Source organism: Triturus cristatus, chromosome 11 (genome assembly GCF_964204655.1).
Source record: "Triturus cristatus chromosome 11, aTriCri1.1, whole genome shotgun sequence".
Lineage (NCBI taxonomy): Eukaryota > Metazoa > Chordata > Amphibia > Caudata > Salamandridae > Triturus > Triturus cristatus.
In genome coordinates this window covers 1,174,098,467-1,174,114,868 of record NC_140594.1, presented here as the reverse complement: position 1 = coordinate 1,174,114,868, position 16,402 = coordinate 1,174,098,467, and the positions used below count along the sequence as shown (strand labels likewise).

The following is a 16,402-nucleotide window of genomic DNA, read 5'->3' as shown; positions in this document are numbered from 1 at the left end:
TGTTTACACTGGAGTAGGAATGATAAATCTAAACCCTCCAAAGTCCAACGCTTTCCCTACTTTTGCTAAGACTGGAGTGGGAACAGTAAATCTAACTCCATCGAAGTTCAACCCTTTCCCCTACTTTTGTTTAGACTGGAGTGGGGATAGTAATTGTACCCCCTCTGAATTCCAACACTTTTCACTCTATTGGATAAACTGGAGTGGGAATAGTATATCTAATATTTCCAGAGTCCAACACTTCTCCTAATATTGGCTAAATAGTTATTTTATATTTTATTGTTTTATATTTTATATTATTTGTTTTCATTTTTACTTTTTAATGTATATAGTATTTTTAGTAGATGTGTATTCTATGGTTTACACTTTTGACAATTTATATATTGGCTAAATTAACGAATATATTTTGTTATTTTGTTACTGAATGATTTATATTTGTTATTTTGGTTTTTATTTGTGTATTTTGATTATATATATATATATTAGTAATATCTTCATTTTGGCTATAAAGCCATATATGTGTTATAATCATCAATACAAAGACATTAATACAATAAATAAATAAGATCATCGGATAAAATTCTTCAGAATATTACATAATAATATTTGAACATGAGTTAATTTCAGTAATCCAGACTTTATCTTAAATATCATCTCATAATTCCACTGTGCAGCCCTTACAACAAATTGAAATAATAAACCCAATTCATACATTTCATAATGGATAAAATGTAGGATTATCACATCTCTCAATCCTATTGGATAGAATTGCTTGGTGACCTAAACATAAATCTGTATACCCTCTAATGAGACATACTGATGGCAAACCAAGTTTATAGTATATAATCATCTGGACAGATTTATTCAGTAATCATGGCTTCAGGGTGTAGAGCCTTCCCTCTTATGTTCCATGCCCAATATACAAATCAGGCCACTGCAAATATTATTTGTTCCTTTGAATCACTTTTTGAAATCCTTATGCCTCCCTGTAATGCCTCACACCCACGAGTTTGCATACACCAGCAATCCATTTCTTTCGGGCAGATGCGTAGCGGGGGCAAAAAATAAATAATGTGCCTCCGTCTCTTCAATCTGAGGACAATGTGGGCAGTGGATTGGAAGGGAGGCCGTTTTATCCCACTTTGAAGTGTTGGTTCTTAATGGGAGAAGTCCACTTCTGAATTAGACATATAAACATTCGGTTTGAAAGGGAAATATTCTATCCATATATGGCTCAAACCCAGGTACGCATTTATGGTTAATAAGCTGTCCTGTTAAACTCCCTTCTGAGTAACATTTCCAGATCTGGTGCATTACTTCCACCCAATATATTATTTTCACTTTGTGTACAACGGATTTGACTTTGTCTCCTGGAGCACTCCATTGTTCCCCCATCCCAATACTATCTGTGAGTTTCTTGATTAACTTCTACCAAGGGGACTGTACTTCTTTATCATCGACCATCAGCTCCTTGAGCGATTCCTGATATGGTGCCAGCTCCCGAGTTGACCATAGCTGCACCCAATATAACAGGGGCTTAAGCTACATGACCATACAGATAGGATTTAATGGCAAATCAAATCTTATGGGTATAAGAGATGTACTCATGGGTAGGTTAAGAAGGCCCCTAATAAATGTGTTCTCAGTCTTAATAAGAATTGCTGCGTCTACATAGCCCCAAATCACGGCACTGTAACTAGTTGCTGACAACCCCGTAGCTCTAAATACAGCAATGGCAAGTGACACTGAACCTCCTGAGGTGGTCTTGTATTTCCTACCAATTGCAGATGCCTTCTGATGTAAAGTAATATTATATGTTTCTAATTTTGGACCCCCCATGTCAGGCTCCCTGTTAGTCTAAGACCTAGAAAATCAAAGTGTGCTCCTGTTCTAGGAGAACCCCATGTATTGTCATCTTCCCTCTAAAGAACCGCAGGGGATTTATTGAAATGAACTTTGATTTAGATGGATTACGCTCTACTCCCCTAGTAGCACAAAAGGCTACAAAGGCATTCAGTTCTGATTGTAAACCCCTGGGGGTCCTTCATATTAGTAAAGTATGATCCGCAAACATTCGTAGTGGGGGAGGGGCACCTGCAGAATTAGGCGCATCGTGTCTGCACTGGGCTAGCCATTTCACTGCTACGTTGATATATAGACTACAGATAATAATATGGCCTTATAGCCCGCTGTAGCGGTCTATACCGGTGATTAAAGGCCCGCTGCCGCGTTAAAGGCCCGAGCCGAAGGCGAGTGACTTTAACAAGGGATGGGACTTTAATAGCCGGTATAGCTGCCACGAAGGGGCACTAGAGGGCAGAATGTTCTAACAAATAAAACAAGGGCTTCTCGAAATCCCCTCGAGCTCCGAGAGACCTTTGTAAAACATTGGAATGTTGCTCTGCGGGCCTTTCCCGGCCCGTAGCAGCAGGGAGCACCCCATTGTCTTCATAGGAGCTCCCAACATTCCAATGTTCCAATATATATTCTATTAACTCTCATCACACACCATCACAATTCCAGTCAGCTGGGTCAGCACTCTGCCTAGAATGTTCTCTATGACAGTTGGAAGAAGGGAAGGGTCCAATGTGAGGATCAGGGAGGGGGACTATTCAATAGAAGGGGGGTCCCTAAAGGCAGGATGGGTAGACAGGGGGAATAGGGATCAACAAGAATCAAGAGAGAGGAACAGAACCCACTGTCTACTCTACACTAAACTGATTTCACTATGCCCAATCATGGGTCAGATTTATAGAAAAGAGCCAAGGGCCAAGACAGACTCGGGAAGATAAAAGGGACAAAAAGGATATAACAAAACAAAATTTATTTCAATGACAATAGTCAAGATGATAATCTTTGCACAAAGGATAAGCAATATAACATACAATCCAATTTACACATAAACGGAAGTCCCACACATAGAACAAACATACACACACTCATTCAGACATCATACTCATGTATAGGACAAAACAAACATATATACAAAAGTTATACACATTAATTTCCAATTAGATTTAAAAATAACATCAGCAGTATATGAATTTAGCAAAATAACAATTCAAACAGGCTTGTGCGCTCCCAATTCATAAGGGCAGATGGAATCTTCTGATGGGCACGAGAAAATAAGAGCCAACGCACGTTTCGGTGTTTGCCCATACAAGGCTACACCTTCATCAGGGCAACGGTGATAGAGGGCGTGTGGGACAACACATTGGAAATTAATGTGTATAACTTTTGTACATATGTTTGTTTCGTCATATACATGAGTATGATGTCTGAATGAGTGTGTGTATGTTTGTTCTATGTGTGGGACTTCCGTTTATGTGTAAATTGGATTGTATGTTATATTGCTTATCCTCTGTGCAAAGATTATTATCTTGACTATTGTCATTGAAATACATTTTGTTTTGTTATATCCTTTTTGTCCCTTTTATCTTCCCGAGTCTGTCTTGGCCCTTGGCTCTTTTCTATAAATCTGACCCATGATTGGGCATAGTGTAATCAGTTTAGTGTAGACAGTGGGTTCTGTTCCTCTCTCTTGATCAGGGAGGGGGAGCCAGGAAAGTAAGAAACCATGGGGCACATATTACAACATTATGTTACACTATTCAAATATATATTTAAATATATATATTTTTTAAATATTAGTGGAATGTATTTACTTTACATTGAACATTATATTAATGTTATATATTGCAATTTTTGTATGTCTTTGGAAGATATTACTGTCCACAAAAAACAATCTTTTGGGGGAAAAGTTTTGTATATACCATTATAAGTATAGGAACACGATGTTGTCATGAATGACATTTTAGACACAATATTTTGGTCAACTATATTGTTTACCTGTGTCATTGAAACCTTGAGTGTCGCAGAACTTTTTGTAATCTTTTGTCTAAGGAAAGACAAACAGAGAGGCTGCTATCCACACTTCCAACACATGGCAACAGACGGTCCCCTACAAATGAGTAACTCAATGGATGAATGTCCTTGTAGTTAGGTAGGAAAGATCCTTATGACAGTGCTGTGAGTAACTCAACTGGGGCCAAACTTACCAACTTCAGAAAAGAACCCAAACTTCGCTTTATTCACCCCACTTCTTACTCCTGATGTACAATGTCCCCGCCTGATGGACCCTTGTACCCAATGGAGACCACGTGAGATAATGCCTCGTCAAGTTGACCCTTCCATCACCCATGATTTTTCACTACACAAATGAACCCCAACATTCCTAGGGCTCACGGTTGTACAGTATTTATGTTTTAACATCGGTGTATGTTCAGGTTTGTTTTGTGTACCATGAAAAAATATATTGCCACTGATATAGCGCCTCGTTTATTTAACTGTTGAAAGCACTAGCTCTGTACTACATGCACCTGTGCACATCTGCAGCTAAGACAGCTCCTCCCCTTATTAAACTCCTACCCTGTCAATCTGCACAGATACTGTGCTGGAAGTCATGATTGACAGCATGGAGAGGCACTCAATAGAAAACCTACTTTCTTTAGTATTCCATTTTTTTAATAAACACAACCAGGGAAACACATTGCTTCACCTGTAAAACAGTAACAGCAGCAAACTAAATAAATGCCATAAGCTGAGCAGAAGAGATGGAAGCTTCAGGGGAACAAATCAACCGACTGGGCTGGAACTCTCGATGGCAGCAGCTGTTGCTTCACTCTCCCACCTCCATGTGGTCCCAGCTAGAGCAGGTCCCTCGATTACTTTCACACCTGTTCCGCTTCTTCCGTACTTGGAAACCTCTCCCCTCCGGCGCAGGGTTTATTTCAGGTCATGGGTCGGTCTTCCAGCCGCCTCCAGAGTCGAGTGCCCAGGACTTTAATGGCTTCTGCAGGTTTACCACCAACACGTTTCAGCACAGAGAACTGCTGCAGGAGCTTTCCAAAGCTTCTGGGTACGGGCCGGTGCTTGAGAGAAGGGTGGACTGTGGGGTGCACCGCAAAGGCCTTAAAGTCTGCTGCAGCTCCTTGAAGACTTTAGAGGAACTGCTGCCGGGTGCCTTCTGCACAATCCCAACACCTTCCTGGGCACTTCTGTAGTCCATGTTTTCCAAGCATACATCCACAAAGTAAATCTCAACTCCCTCTAAAGAGGATTCAATCATTTCTGCTTCTGATGATTGTGCAGGAAGGGACAATTCTCAGCCTCTCAACTTTTGAAACAAGAAGGCTTGGCGGGAACTGAGAGCCTCCCGCCCTATCTACTTGGCTTCTTAGTCTGCCACTTTGGGGTTCATTCTTGACACTTCTTCTTGGCATCTTTTCTTGGAGATTTGATCCAAGGACTCAACTTGACGGCTCTTTTGGTGGCTCTATCAATGGATTGTCGTGGCAGACTCTTCATGACCAGCTACACTTGGAGGTTCACCGCTCTTTTACAACTTCTTCTGATTGGTTCTTCCTGGTGGGCTCATGAGAGCTTTTCTTGTCTTCTCTTCTTGACTACAGGGTGGAATAACCATCTTTGGAAGTCTTTTCCTAGCAGCTCTACTTCCTGTAAATGTTTTACACCAATTAAGGAAACGATTACCCACCACTTCACAAGCTACGATACTCGTATCAACATCGCCCACTGATATTCTAATTCCGAAAGACCTGTCATGGCTCCTGCATGTCCATTGTTATACCCTACAACATATGTGTACACGCACTCGCACACTTCCTATATCTTCACCTCATCCTCTTAAGACCTTGCACAAACAGGAAGGCTGAGTACTTCCACTAAGCCTTTGTCTATCTCTCATCTCTAGGCCTTACAGCTTACACCCCTTCCAACAAGTGTTTCTTCACATTACTCCATGTGGCTATTTTAGCCACTTCACAACTCTAACTACCCAGCTCTCTCATTGGGTAAGGAAGGACCCAGTGTACTTAGTTGCTGGCTGCAATGTCTAGCTAACGTGGCATTCGGTATGACGTACTTCATACATGAGACTAACCAGTGCTCACCCCCAGTCACAGATCTGGGTTGAATCCATCATCATTCTTTAGCTCACATCAATTGTTCTTTTTGCATTTGTCAACCCAATTGGGATGGGAATGCCCAGACGTGGGTCCCGTGCTCTCCATGCCACTGGAATCTAGCTATCCTGGCTGATGAGGGGTGAAACCCCGAAACCGGTCCCAGGATGCTCGTTTCCAGTCCAGGGAGGACCTGACTTGTCAGTTCGGCCTGGACTGTTCCCATGAGGCACAGGGTCAAGACTGATTTGCATATGGCTGGGTTCAAACTGGAATGGCATGGTGAGCAAAGAAACGATGGATTTAGGCCCAGATCTCTGTACTGGGGTGAATGTATGACATTGTTCTGCATTCTGTCCATCAACTGTTGTTTTTACTAACCAGTGCTACTCATCATTGGCCCGGTCATCACTTCTTTCGAACCATAACACGCGCTCCCATGTTAGCAGCTTTCCCTAATGCAGCCTGGTTTCTCTAACGATGAAACGCTTCACACGTGTGTTCTAGACGGTTTTCGCTCGTTGTCGCTAAAGGCTAGAGTATAGTTCTAGATATCATGTAGAGACCATCAGACCAGACATCTACAGAGCCTTCTGGGCCTTACTGAAAAGCGCAAGAATTTGGAGACATGTCAAAGTAAACAATTAAATTCTACACAGAAGTTTGATCATGGATTCAGGTTAAATGTCCCTGTTGTGCTCTGGTCAATACCACAATGTGTCTCTTGCAGACGCGCCCTCTAGTGGCAGACCTCATGCTTGTTTTCAGCATTTGTAAACACTGCTATACTCAACCACTAGATGGCAGGGTTATAGAAAACATGGCGACCTGAAAAAGGGCCTTGTGGTAGATGTAAAGATGTGTTTGTTTATTTAGGTGTTCCGTGTAGTGCAGTCATGCACCATATCAAAGCGCCTTGAGACACTGTAGACACAGACATTCCATGGTAGGGCTGTAGCAAAGCATTCACAGTCAGCAGAAAGAGCATGATGCATCATGGGTAGGCACCAGGAAGAGAGATTCGACCCCTGGTGGACCCTGGGGACTCAAGGTGAGCCTGAGAGGCCTCACAAGGCCGGGTTCTATATATAAGTCAACTGCATGGGTTTATGGACACACTCAGGTGAGGTCTGGAGACCTGCTCCAATTCTGTAGCCATGATGTTTTAAAACACCAAGTCATGGAATGCTCTTTTTCACATATACCAGAATCTTTGAAAATATAATTTCACGTTTTTCATTGCATATTGGGAATATACAATATTCCAAACATTAAATACCGTTTCCTACACCAACATCATATTCCACAGTGAATGGCCGCTGCAGATCAGGCCGAGGTTCAGCTCCTAGAAAAGCAATGAACGAGACCTCTTTCAGGTAAGTGCACTCGTATGCACTGGTTGAACCCCAAGTTTAGGGTTATTGGAGCCTGGTGGTAAATACCATTTAGGTGCTCCCTTTACTTTAGCAACAAGATAATTTTCAGACCATTTCTTGCAATCTGATGACTTCTGAGGCGGGTCATAAAATGCCTTCTTTGGCTTTATTGTAGCTCTGACCCGACCAAAGTCCCTTCTTTACGACTTTCTACATGAAATGCATATTGTGTCACTCAAATGTTTTTGCACAAGTGGGGAGCAAAAGAGGGGCTTTAAGTGAATGTAGACTTGCTTGATTTTATTAAAAATGTATTCGTAATCAATCAACATTGGCTTCCTCTGTGGAGGTGGAAACAGATTCCTCATCGACCTCTTTAGTGGAAGCCAAGGCGCTTTCTGTCAAAACACCTCCTGGAAGAATCCTGGGTTACAGGACTCTTTCTCCAGACTTTCCACCTCATCGCCCTCTAAAGTAGTGACTGTGTCTGAGTTACATAGTGAACCCACTGTAGTGGCATCCTTTACACAATCCTTAGCAGCGGTGGTGCATTCTGGTAGTCGTAGTCCAGAATTTTCAATTTCATTTTTCTGCAGTCATTGTTACCAACCAGCAATTTAAAAAAAAAGATGTCCCTTTCTGTTTTTCATTTCTCAGTTTTCCTTTTAAATCCCCTTCTCAGTTCGATTCTCTTTTCTCGTTAGGTTTCTTTACATTGTGGTAAAATAACAGCTGCGTCATTTGCTTTTCTTCTTCGGGCAGTTGTCTTTGTTTTCCATTGGCGGACTAATCCTCTCCAGATACATTTCTGCTTCAAATTTTGCGCTTACAGCAAATTCTGTACTTTAACTGCTACGGTGGGGACATGTACCCCCTTCAGTTGGCCCAGAGTCTGTTTAAATTGGAGTCGATTTCACAGGAGTTTATTTTTTAAACGTTCACGCTGCACATTTTTCGGTAGCGTTTGTTTTGTTGGACTCCTGAATTGCTTTCGTATGGTTTTAGACAAATTACTTTTTTAATTCTTCTGTTACATGTACAGAACTTCAAAGTGGGTTTGAATCTCTCTCTTAAAGGGCCCTTTCACCGAGAAAAAAAAATATATATATATATATGTGTGTGTGTGTATATATATTTATTATCTACTGGTGGTCACCAGTTGGTAGCCTTTTTTCATTTGCCAATAACTTTGGCGTCGTTTGAGGAGTCCTTGACATGTTAGCATAATCGAAACCAAGATATTACTGATGGAGGAGAGACTGAGCTGATCTATAATCAAACCTGTGGCCTTCAGGTTACGCTATCTCTCTATTAATGAAGTTTCTAGCTCATTCCCTTTGTTAGCGTGTGACCAACCTCTTAATATCTCTCTGTATCTTGACCAATACAACAACAGTGTGGGAATACTGACACGTGTGAGAAGGGGCTACTGTAAGTAGCTGAATACTACGATTGTCTTAGAATGATCCATGGTCCTTTCTACTCACTCCTCAGTCCAGCCTCCCTCCTTGTGAGGAGGCAGTGAGAGGGAAAAGGGTGACCCCAGTAATGGCATGGATGGTGTATCCAAGGCAGAGACAGATTAAAAGCTAGGATTCTGTGTGGTGGAGGCATCGGTTGACACAGCACCTGATTGGTCATCACTCATGCCTTCGGTTTTTGTCCAGCCTGTAAGGCTCCATATGGGTGCGGCACATGGGCCCAGGGCCACTTGCTTCCCACTCTTGGGTTTCAAGGGGCGGCCACCGCCGTATGCATTCTAGGGCACCAGTGTACCCTCAGCATGCCCACCGTGTTCCTTTGGCGCACTGCAACAGCTCCTATAGGTGCCACCCAGTCAACACATCGCAAGGGTGATGGTTCTAGACAGCAAAAAGCAGACTGTGGCACACAGGTTTGCACCCTACGTACTGGCCCGACACTGGGCGTTGGGCGTCCTAGAGCTGCAGCTTTTTACTGTTGATGATGGTTATTTTTTGAACAGTTCTTTACCTGGTATTTAAATGCTCTGCGGCATCAGTCACGGTGAAACCACAACCAGAGCATGCAGCTGCACAAAGAGCAGAGGATCAGCAGGCATACCAACAACCAACGCAAATGTCTGCACTGTGCCAATTTAGAGACGATATCGTCTGGATCACTCAAAGCTGCCATGGACTCTTGGTGTCTCCAGTAATGGGCCCTCGTGTCCTTCGAAAGACACGGGTGTGATCCTGCAGCTTGTAGACCGTTCTCTCACAAGTGGTACATTTTACCAGCTCCTCCAGCCTTCCTGGTCTTTAGGATTTGTGACAGTTTCCATCTGTGTAGTCTTCATATTTTATCTACAACAACAGATGGGGTGGATCACCTCCCCCAGTGGCTTCTCGTTTTTTGATATCTTAGTAGTCATGTAGAACAGTGAGCACAGCTACTAGTCCCATCCATTACTTTCCCAGTTTCCTGCAGCTCCGGAGCACATGCGAACCCTGCAGTCAGATCGGAGGCATCTCCAGCCCGTCAGGTTATCTTGATGACCAGCTATGAGCATGCCCGGTAGGGTTGTGTTAGTTATGTAGGATTCAAAATGGATCGCTTTCAGTCGGGCTTGTGTGCAGTATTTATCAAGGTTTGCCAATAGCGAGTTCCATTCGTCATTCGAGAGATTAAGATTCAAATACTTCTAGCGGGTCTGGGGTAAAGCTGCAGCGAGGCATAGATCTGACACCAACACACTGAAGAAGCCAGATACCACCACTCTACACTACTCCACCTCTCACTGGTGGACTGCCAAAGACGACTTCTCTGTTAGCAGGGTCTTACGTTTATTGTGCAGGCACAGGTGTACAAACTCTGTACAATTTGCCTAAATTTCTTGGAAACGGATTACGTGAATCCCTTTCCCTCACTATGTATCTGATCTTACAGATCCCTGTAGTATCTACGTTCTCCAGGACAGCGTGCCATAATGATTTATTCACCACTCAGTGGTGGCATTTGTTGTGCCCTGCATCCATGCATGACAGTTTGACTACTCCCAATGGTAAATCAGAGTAGAGCATAGCTGCCATGTGCTTTTGTGTAGACCGCTCCATTAGGTTCTTCTTAATGCAAGTGTTGGTGTTGTCCAGCAACTTGAATGACTTTAGTTGGCACCAGTATTCCAAACATGTAGAATCCACGTACGTGCCACTATCACTATGATTGTTTCAGCCCTTTACGAATATGAAAGTTGCAGTTTTGCCCATTACGCCATTTCAACAATTGTTACGTTGAAGAGGGTTCTGGTCTCCAGTGAAGAGAAGACAAAAGGAACATGTTCGGAACTCGTTTATTAACGTCAAGATGAAGAGCGAGCCACTGACAAAGCACATAGGCCCGAGGTCTACACCAACTGCTCCCGGATGCAATCGAAGCCCAAACCACTGCAGCAGGCATTCTACTAACATTGGTTGCCAATGTCCACACTATGGAAGTCTGGAAGAATTGCTTATTCATTATAATTGCTAATAACTAAAGGATGCGACAAGAGGTTTCACCTTGTTCGTGATCATATTCTCTGAGCCTTTATTGGACGACCCCCAGGTATTTGAGGCTTTCTGCCACCCATGGAAAGTTCACGTCTCCTAGTGCCGCACATGTGGTTGCATTCGCTATCGGCAGTTGTTTTTAACCCACAATGCAATGGTTGGCGAGAGCTCAGGGATCTAAACACAGCACAATACCATCCTCAAATATCATGATGTACAACTCTCTGGCTTATTGTTACCTTCAATCGCTTCGTTTTGGTGGACGGCGTCAGCAAGGGGCTCAAGCACCAGCATTCTTAGTAGAATCTCCTTGTGGGTGTTTGCGAGAGCGACTGGGTGGTAGTTTTTTAATGTCACTGGGTCTCCACCCAGTCTAGGAATCAAAGATATTATTGCCCTGGTAAATTCTCACCTCAGCACTAAGACGATTTGCATTTTGTCAAACATTTTTCATAAAAGATTGGGGGATCTGGGTCATTATAACCTTGTTCATTTCCTCTGGACCTATATTCCACTCCACGGACTGACGTTTGCGTGTGCACAGGTGCCAGGATGGATCATTCCTTCTCACTCAAGTCCTCTAGTTCAGAAATTTAGGTTTGCTTAAAGAAGGCAACAAACTGCCTGGTGATATTCAAAGGGTGCATCAGTGGTTGCCCACTGCGGATATAAACAGTGGGAATCTAACGCACTGGTCCCCCTTGTTCATTCAGCTTCACCGTTCTGCGAGCCAGGGCATGCTCAGGCTTACGATGAGCACAAAGCGTTCTGCTTGTATTTCACAATCGTTAATTCATGAAGCAGGCACTTGGCAACTTTTCTGGCATGTTTCCTTGTATTTTCAGCAATCTCTCCAACCCTCCCTGTTTTTATTCATTCTCTTTAGAAGAATGAATTCCCTCATCTGTTCACCTCTCAGGAAAGCTGTTTTGGCTGCCCAAAAGGTCTGATTTCAATTCCAGGCCATTGATTGTTTTCCAAGTATGGTTGGAAAATCATTTTGAGGTTCTGTCTTCCAGGTCCAGTAGGGTTTGGTGTTCATCGTCTTATCTTCTCAAGGTCGCCCTGGAGACCTCAAGTTGAATGCAGTCTTCCACAGTAAGTGGTCGGCAATCCCTACCACAAGGATAGACCATGCAGTAATGTTATGCAGCATCTAAAACTCTATTTATGATTATTAATTTGATTTAAATATTTATATTGTGCAACCGACAGAAGTATACGGGCCCACAAACATATAATATTAAACTAAGCAGAGTCAAGCAATAAGAGGGCTTCGATGCATAATATATGAGCAGATAACGGGTAGATAACCATGGGCTAGAGGAATTAATCTTCTCTTTCATGGTTGCAAATGTTCTAATCCGGAGTTTGTGGCCGCAATATGCTTTTTCAAATGTATGAATCCAGTTTTAAGAGTAGGTAAACTTGTATTGACACTTAAAATAGGATTCCAACCCCTTACCAACTTACAATTTGGAAGGCGTGTGTTGTAGGTGCCCCTTCCAAAAACTGATTTGGAATGCAGTGTATCAATGTTTTGCAACCATAGTCCGGTTTCAAAACATTGAAAAGTTAAAGACTCCAGAGTTGGAGTTGGAACTGACTCACAAAAAGCTTGTTTGGGACCCTTTCCTTTGGTAAAATGTTTTTAAAAATATGTTGAGGAGTAGGCAGCGGTCCAATGGCCCACTACCAAAATTCTAAACATACTTTTAGTAAAAAGGTTACTTTTTTCCTCTTAAACGCGGCTCTGTTTCCTTCACAAATATTGGATGCATTTAAAAAAAAAAAAAAGAATACCTTATGGAAAAGCAATCACAGAGATGGTGGTCTGCTCAAATCCCTTGGATTGTCAGCAATCGGAGTGAGTCCCAATTTGTGATCGACTTCATTGACGTTCATGAGGTAGGCGAGATTACTACCCATTTCGATTAGGAATATTATGAAACAACCTATTAGTACATTGGTAGGTTTGTAAAATTCTCTATTGGTCGTAAATTGTGCCCAGATTTTGTGAACCGATCTTCGTACATCTGGCCACAGGAGTGGTTGACCTGTTGCTGGTAGTCAATATTTGAGGACAGTTTGCATTGGGTGAGAAAGCGATTCAACGGATGTGTTTTGAGCTGGTTCATAAAAGCAAGAAGAGGTGTGAGCTTTCTGAAATTAACGGGTATAGAGTTCCAGGCAGGAACCGGTGCTCCAGAAAAGGATTGTTTCATCGCTAGTGAAGATTTAAATTTGGGAACATCTTGAGGCAGAGAGATGGTGGCTCTCAGTCCTGTGGATCCGTCTACGACTCTCCGTAGATCCTGCCAATCAAGGAGGAATCTCATGGTGTATCACCGAAGGCACGAAGTCCGAAGCCTATCCTTGCTTGAAGAGGGCGCTAGTGAGATATTAAAGGATATATGTGATAAGGTCAGACTTGTTTGAGTTATGCACCAGTCTCGCTGTCGAATGAAAGAGAGGCATGATTGGGGCCTGTTGTGATTGTGGAACTCCATGAACACAATCTGGACACACTCGTGGATGTGCCTTGTACACAGGAGACAACTGGACAGCACTCCAGCGGGGTTTTTTAAGGCACTATAATTCCTGCATAGATGATCATGGATATATCTCTTGGTACGCCACGGTTGTTGGACCCAAAGTCGGATTAGCGTGACCTGTGCCACACAGTATTTATTGCCATGTTCCCGCATCCACCAGTAATGATCCCAGTTCTTTCCACCTCCGTTAGGATTCTGGAAAAGTTATTGAAGAACTCAATATACCACCTCTGGGGGCATGTGCAGATCCCAGAGCAAGCACGTTTAGCTCAATGTCCAACTTGACAAGTATCAAGTGACCTTTGTTGTCAGAGTGGGTTTTTATCACCATGTGGGTAAGTGTTTCAGGTTCAGTTTGGCCATTTTGCAGGGTTGGGTCTGGGGCCATATCTCAGAAGCAGGATCAACGACAAACACCAGAATATCTCACTCGCTGCTTGTACAACACTCAGTACACAACGGTCGGATGCAAAGGCTGCAGGTTCTCTATGTATTTAATATCCAACCATCCCAGGCCCTCTACACATGAAGTGTTCTTACCTTCTCTCAACTCTCGGTCGAACATCTGCAAGCTTCTCTTCCCCGGTGCAAGGCCCAGAGCCTCGGTTGGCTCACTGTGCACTCCGAACGGAACCCTATGGAGAAACAAGAGGTCGTTACTCTGGTTACGGACTGATGATACAGTGCAGCTAAGCAAAGCTTTATGACACTGTAGTATACAACACCTTTAATACAAAATGCAGATACATCTGTCAAGAATCCCTCATGTCATAGACACTGCTCTTAAGGGAAGTAGCCACTGGTACATGGCGTGTTCTGAAATGAGCAACCTGTAGATTGCTGAGAGTGCCAACTATAAGGGCAAAAAAGTGGCAGAAATGGGCTTTTCAAATTCCAATTATATCACGCAACGTGTGCTTACCGCGGCTCAAACTAGTATTCTGCAGTGAGTAGACCCCTGAGAAGTGGCCATATGGGTGATTGGTGCAATAGTTTGGTGGGTTGACTGACTTCTATATGTCTTCTGCAGTTCACAGACTCAAGAGCCATCGGGGTTATGGTATGTTATTTTCACTTAATATAGTGCCATGACTCATACCCGGAGGTAATCTCGGCGCTTGGCGAAACATATGAAATCTCAACAGACTAGAACAACCAGGTCTTTAAGACTTTTATAAACTTGGGAAAGTCACAGCAGCTGCGGAGATGGTGCGGAAGTTGGTTCCAAGCCGAATGGGTGGTAAAGGAAATACACCTGCCACTGAATTTGGAAGAGCGGAGGCGGGGAATGGTCAGAAGTGCTTTATCGCTAGATGTAAGAGTTCTAGTGGGCAGTAGTGACGCAATTTGTCCATTAAATAAGTGGGGCCCGACAATCAAAGACATGTAGGTGAGGCAACAGACATTAAAAATAGTGCGTTTTCTGACCGGTAGCCAATGTAGAGTTCTCAGAATAGGAGCTGAGAGAGAGCCAGCTGGACGGTTACAGACCAGGCGAGCCGCCGTATTTTGCACCACCCGAAGTTTGGACATTAGGGTGTCATCTGCAGCCATGAGCAACGCTTTGCCGTAGTCCAGGCGACTTACGATGAGGGCTTGGGCCAGTTTTTTTCTTGCAGAGGATGGTGACCACGGGATGCCTTTTCTCAGTGGCCGCATGGTTGCGAAGCTCTCCCCACAGATTGCAGACCTATGGTCTTTCATAGAAAGCGCCAGATCTAATTTGTCGTCCAGATTTTTCACGGCTTTCATGGGAGAGGGAACTGAACCGACTTCAGAAAGCCACTAGTCGGGTGACCAGAGGTGCTAGGCTTTGCCGAGCAACAACCTCTCTGTTTTATCGCTGTTCAGTTGGAGACAATTCGCCGTCATCAAGCAGCCATCCTTCTCACACAATCAAGGAATCGGTGCTTTACACCATCCAGATCCTGTCTAAACGAGACGATCAGCCGGGTGTCATCCGCGTACGATACAACATCGAAGCCACTCGATTGCCTTCCACCTTCCTCTTTCCAGGCATCATGAAGTCACTACACGCCTTCTATGTAAACAGACAGTTCAGTTGTGTGCACTATTTATATGGCCAATACAATACACTATAAAACGTGCTACCTGTGGGCAGATACTATTGTGCCTACTCTGCCTATGGTACGTGCACCCATGTCTGACTGCCCACTAACCGTACAGGAGTAGGCACCTTCTCAATCTAGCAACAAGCGCTTGAGTGCCTGTGAGACCCATCCCTTTATGAAGTAGGGACCTGGCACCCAGAAACCAATGTCCACTACAACAGCCCCTCTGCTTGCCCCACTCTTCTGGGCACTTGAATACGTTTTTCCAAGAGAGCAGCATGACGTGCTTCCGGTGGATTCTGACGTGAGATTGAATGCTGGGATTGTTCAGGCTCCAGGCCTTCTTTTTCATGTCTTTCAGGCTGTCCAAGGCTCGCCGCTTGTTCTCAAGGATTTTATCGCATGAGAGTGGAAGCATTAGTTCATTCCAACCTGGACTACTAACATCTTGCTTTTTATGCAGTAAAAGCGGCTGCATTCTGCAAACCATGCGGCTGAATCAATGTCTGGTCTCGAATAACGAGACGACATCTCAGATATGAGCCATGCTCCAGGCAGGCTTCCTGAGGCCAGTGTGTGCTCTCCGGCTGGGCTTTTAAATGTGTGTGCGGCCTGGCCCTAGTACCTGAAGGACAGCACACTTCCCCGCTCCCCTATAGCACGTCCTTCTGTAAACTAGAGTCCCTTATTCGTATCTACCTCCTGATGCGAGGGCAGACGCGACCAGCGCTTCTCTGTACCTGCATCTGACCTCTGGAACACATTACCAGAGAGTCTGTGGCAAGTACATGGGCTTGTGGCTTGTAAATATGCTGTGAAATTGATTCTATATTACCACATACATTTTAGTCTTTTTGTTTTAATAAAATTGGTTCTGTGCAAATCTATAATTAAATGTGGCATGTT

At 43.6% G+C, this 16,402-nt stretch overlaps 1 protein-coding gene across 1 annotated transcript in view; it reads right to left on the bottom strand.

Moving 5' to 3' along the window:
* P3H2 (prolyl 3-hydroxylase 2) overlaps window positions 1-16,402 on the bottom strand; it is a 388,184-nt gene that overhangs the window by 114,341 nt on the left and 257,441 nt on the right. Inside the window, exon 8 of the mRNA XM_085635884.1 lies at window positions 13,965-14,059. Coding sequence (XP_085492010.1) covers window positions 13,965-14,059 — 95 coding nt within the window. The remainder of the gene's footprint in view (window positions 1-13,964; window positions 14,060-16,402) is intronic.